This window comes from Trichinella spiralis (genome assembly GCF_000181795.1).
Source record: "Trichinella spiralis strain ISS 195 chromosome Unknown Scfld3013, whole genome shotgun sequence".
Classification (NCBI taxonomy): Eukaryota; Metazoa; Nematoda; class Enoplea; order Trichinellida; family Trichinellidae; genus Trichinella; species Trichinella spiralis.
Window position 1 is genome coordinate 1 of NW_003529952.1, and position 1,054 is coordinate 1,054.

General features: G+C 24.7%; 1 protein-coding gene across 1 annotated transcript; it reads left to right on the plus strand.

The window, feature by feature from the left end:
* The first annotated feature begins 65 nt into the window (after positions 1 to 65).
* Positions 66 to 860, plus strand: Tsp_14909 (hypothetical protein). The gene is made up of 2 exons (XM_003368142.1): positions 66 to 74; positions 756 to 860. Exons 1-2 carry the CDS (start codon positions 66 to 68, stop codon positions 858 to 860), a joined length of 114 nt encoding a protein of 37 aa, XP_003368190.1.
* The last annotated feature ends 194 nt before the right edge of the window (positions 861 to 1,054 follow it).

The following is a 1,054-nucleotide window of genomic DNA, read 5'->3' on the forward strand; positions in this document are numbered from 1 at the left end:
ATAACAAATTACAAACCTACATCAGTGATAAAGTCAGCTCTCATAAAGTAAACAGTTTGTAAAACATGAATGAGGTAATTGAACAATATTTAAATATTTTCCAATTTCAATAACAATCAATCAAAAATAAAACCAAAATGAAAATAAAATCAAATTAAAAAAAACTGCTGAGAATTTTATTTGATATACTTTCTTCAACATAACACTGAAAACAAACAGCTTTCTTCCTTCACAGCTTCACTTCAAACCTGGATAAACAGATGTAATCTGATGAACAATTAAAAAAAACAAAATACTATTTTACCACATTTAAAATCAACATCCAATTAAAAAATAAATTAACATTTTCGTACAAACAATAATAATATGCGAACAAAAAGCTTTTTTAAAGCTTATTTGTTTCATTTTTTTGTTTACAGTATGCACTTCAACTCGAAAAGTCAATAATTTGAAACTTATTTTTAAAATTTGTTCGATTGAATATGTATTCGCCATTATATATATATATATATATATATATATATATATATATATAGAATACCTAGAGCAGCAGTCAATTTCCCATTTACTATATAATAATCAATAATTCAACTGCTCAAATTCAAAGTGCGTCATAAACAACGTTTGTTCAAGAAGACAAAAATCCATTTCATCATTACAATTCACGCAAGCCGATAGTGAATAATAACTTTTTTTATTTTTGAAAAGAAACAAAACTGTTAACAAATTTGAAAAATAAAATTTCCAATTTCCAGAAGCAAATAAAAATGATTAAACTATTTCAACAATTATCACTGCGTGAATGTTTACCAGCTAAACAATTGGCTAACATATTCAACTCACACAAAAACAATCAATAAAATCTGTTTATGCAAAACTGACAAATTAAAATAAAACTGCGTTCTGAAATCTAATGGTAACAGATATTTAGAAATCATTTTCATATTTACAATTAATTATTTTTCTGCACACATTTGTATACTTCATTCAATCTAATGGTATACATTCATGCAACTTTAAACTATGCTCATATTTGTGATATATTTTTGCTCAC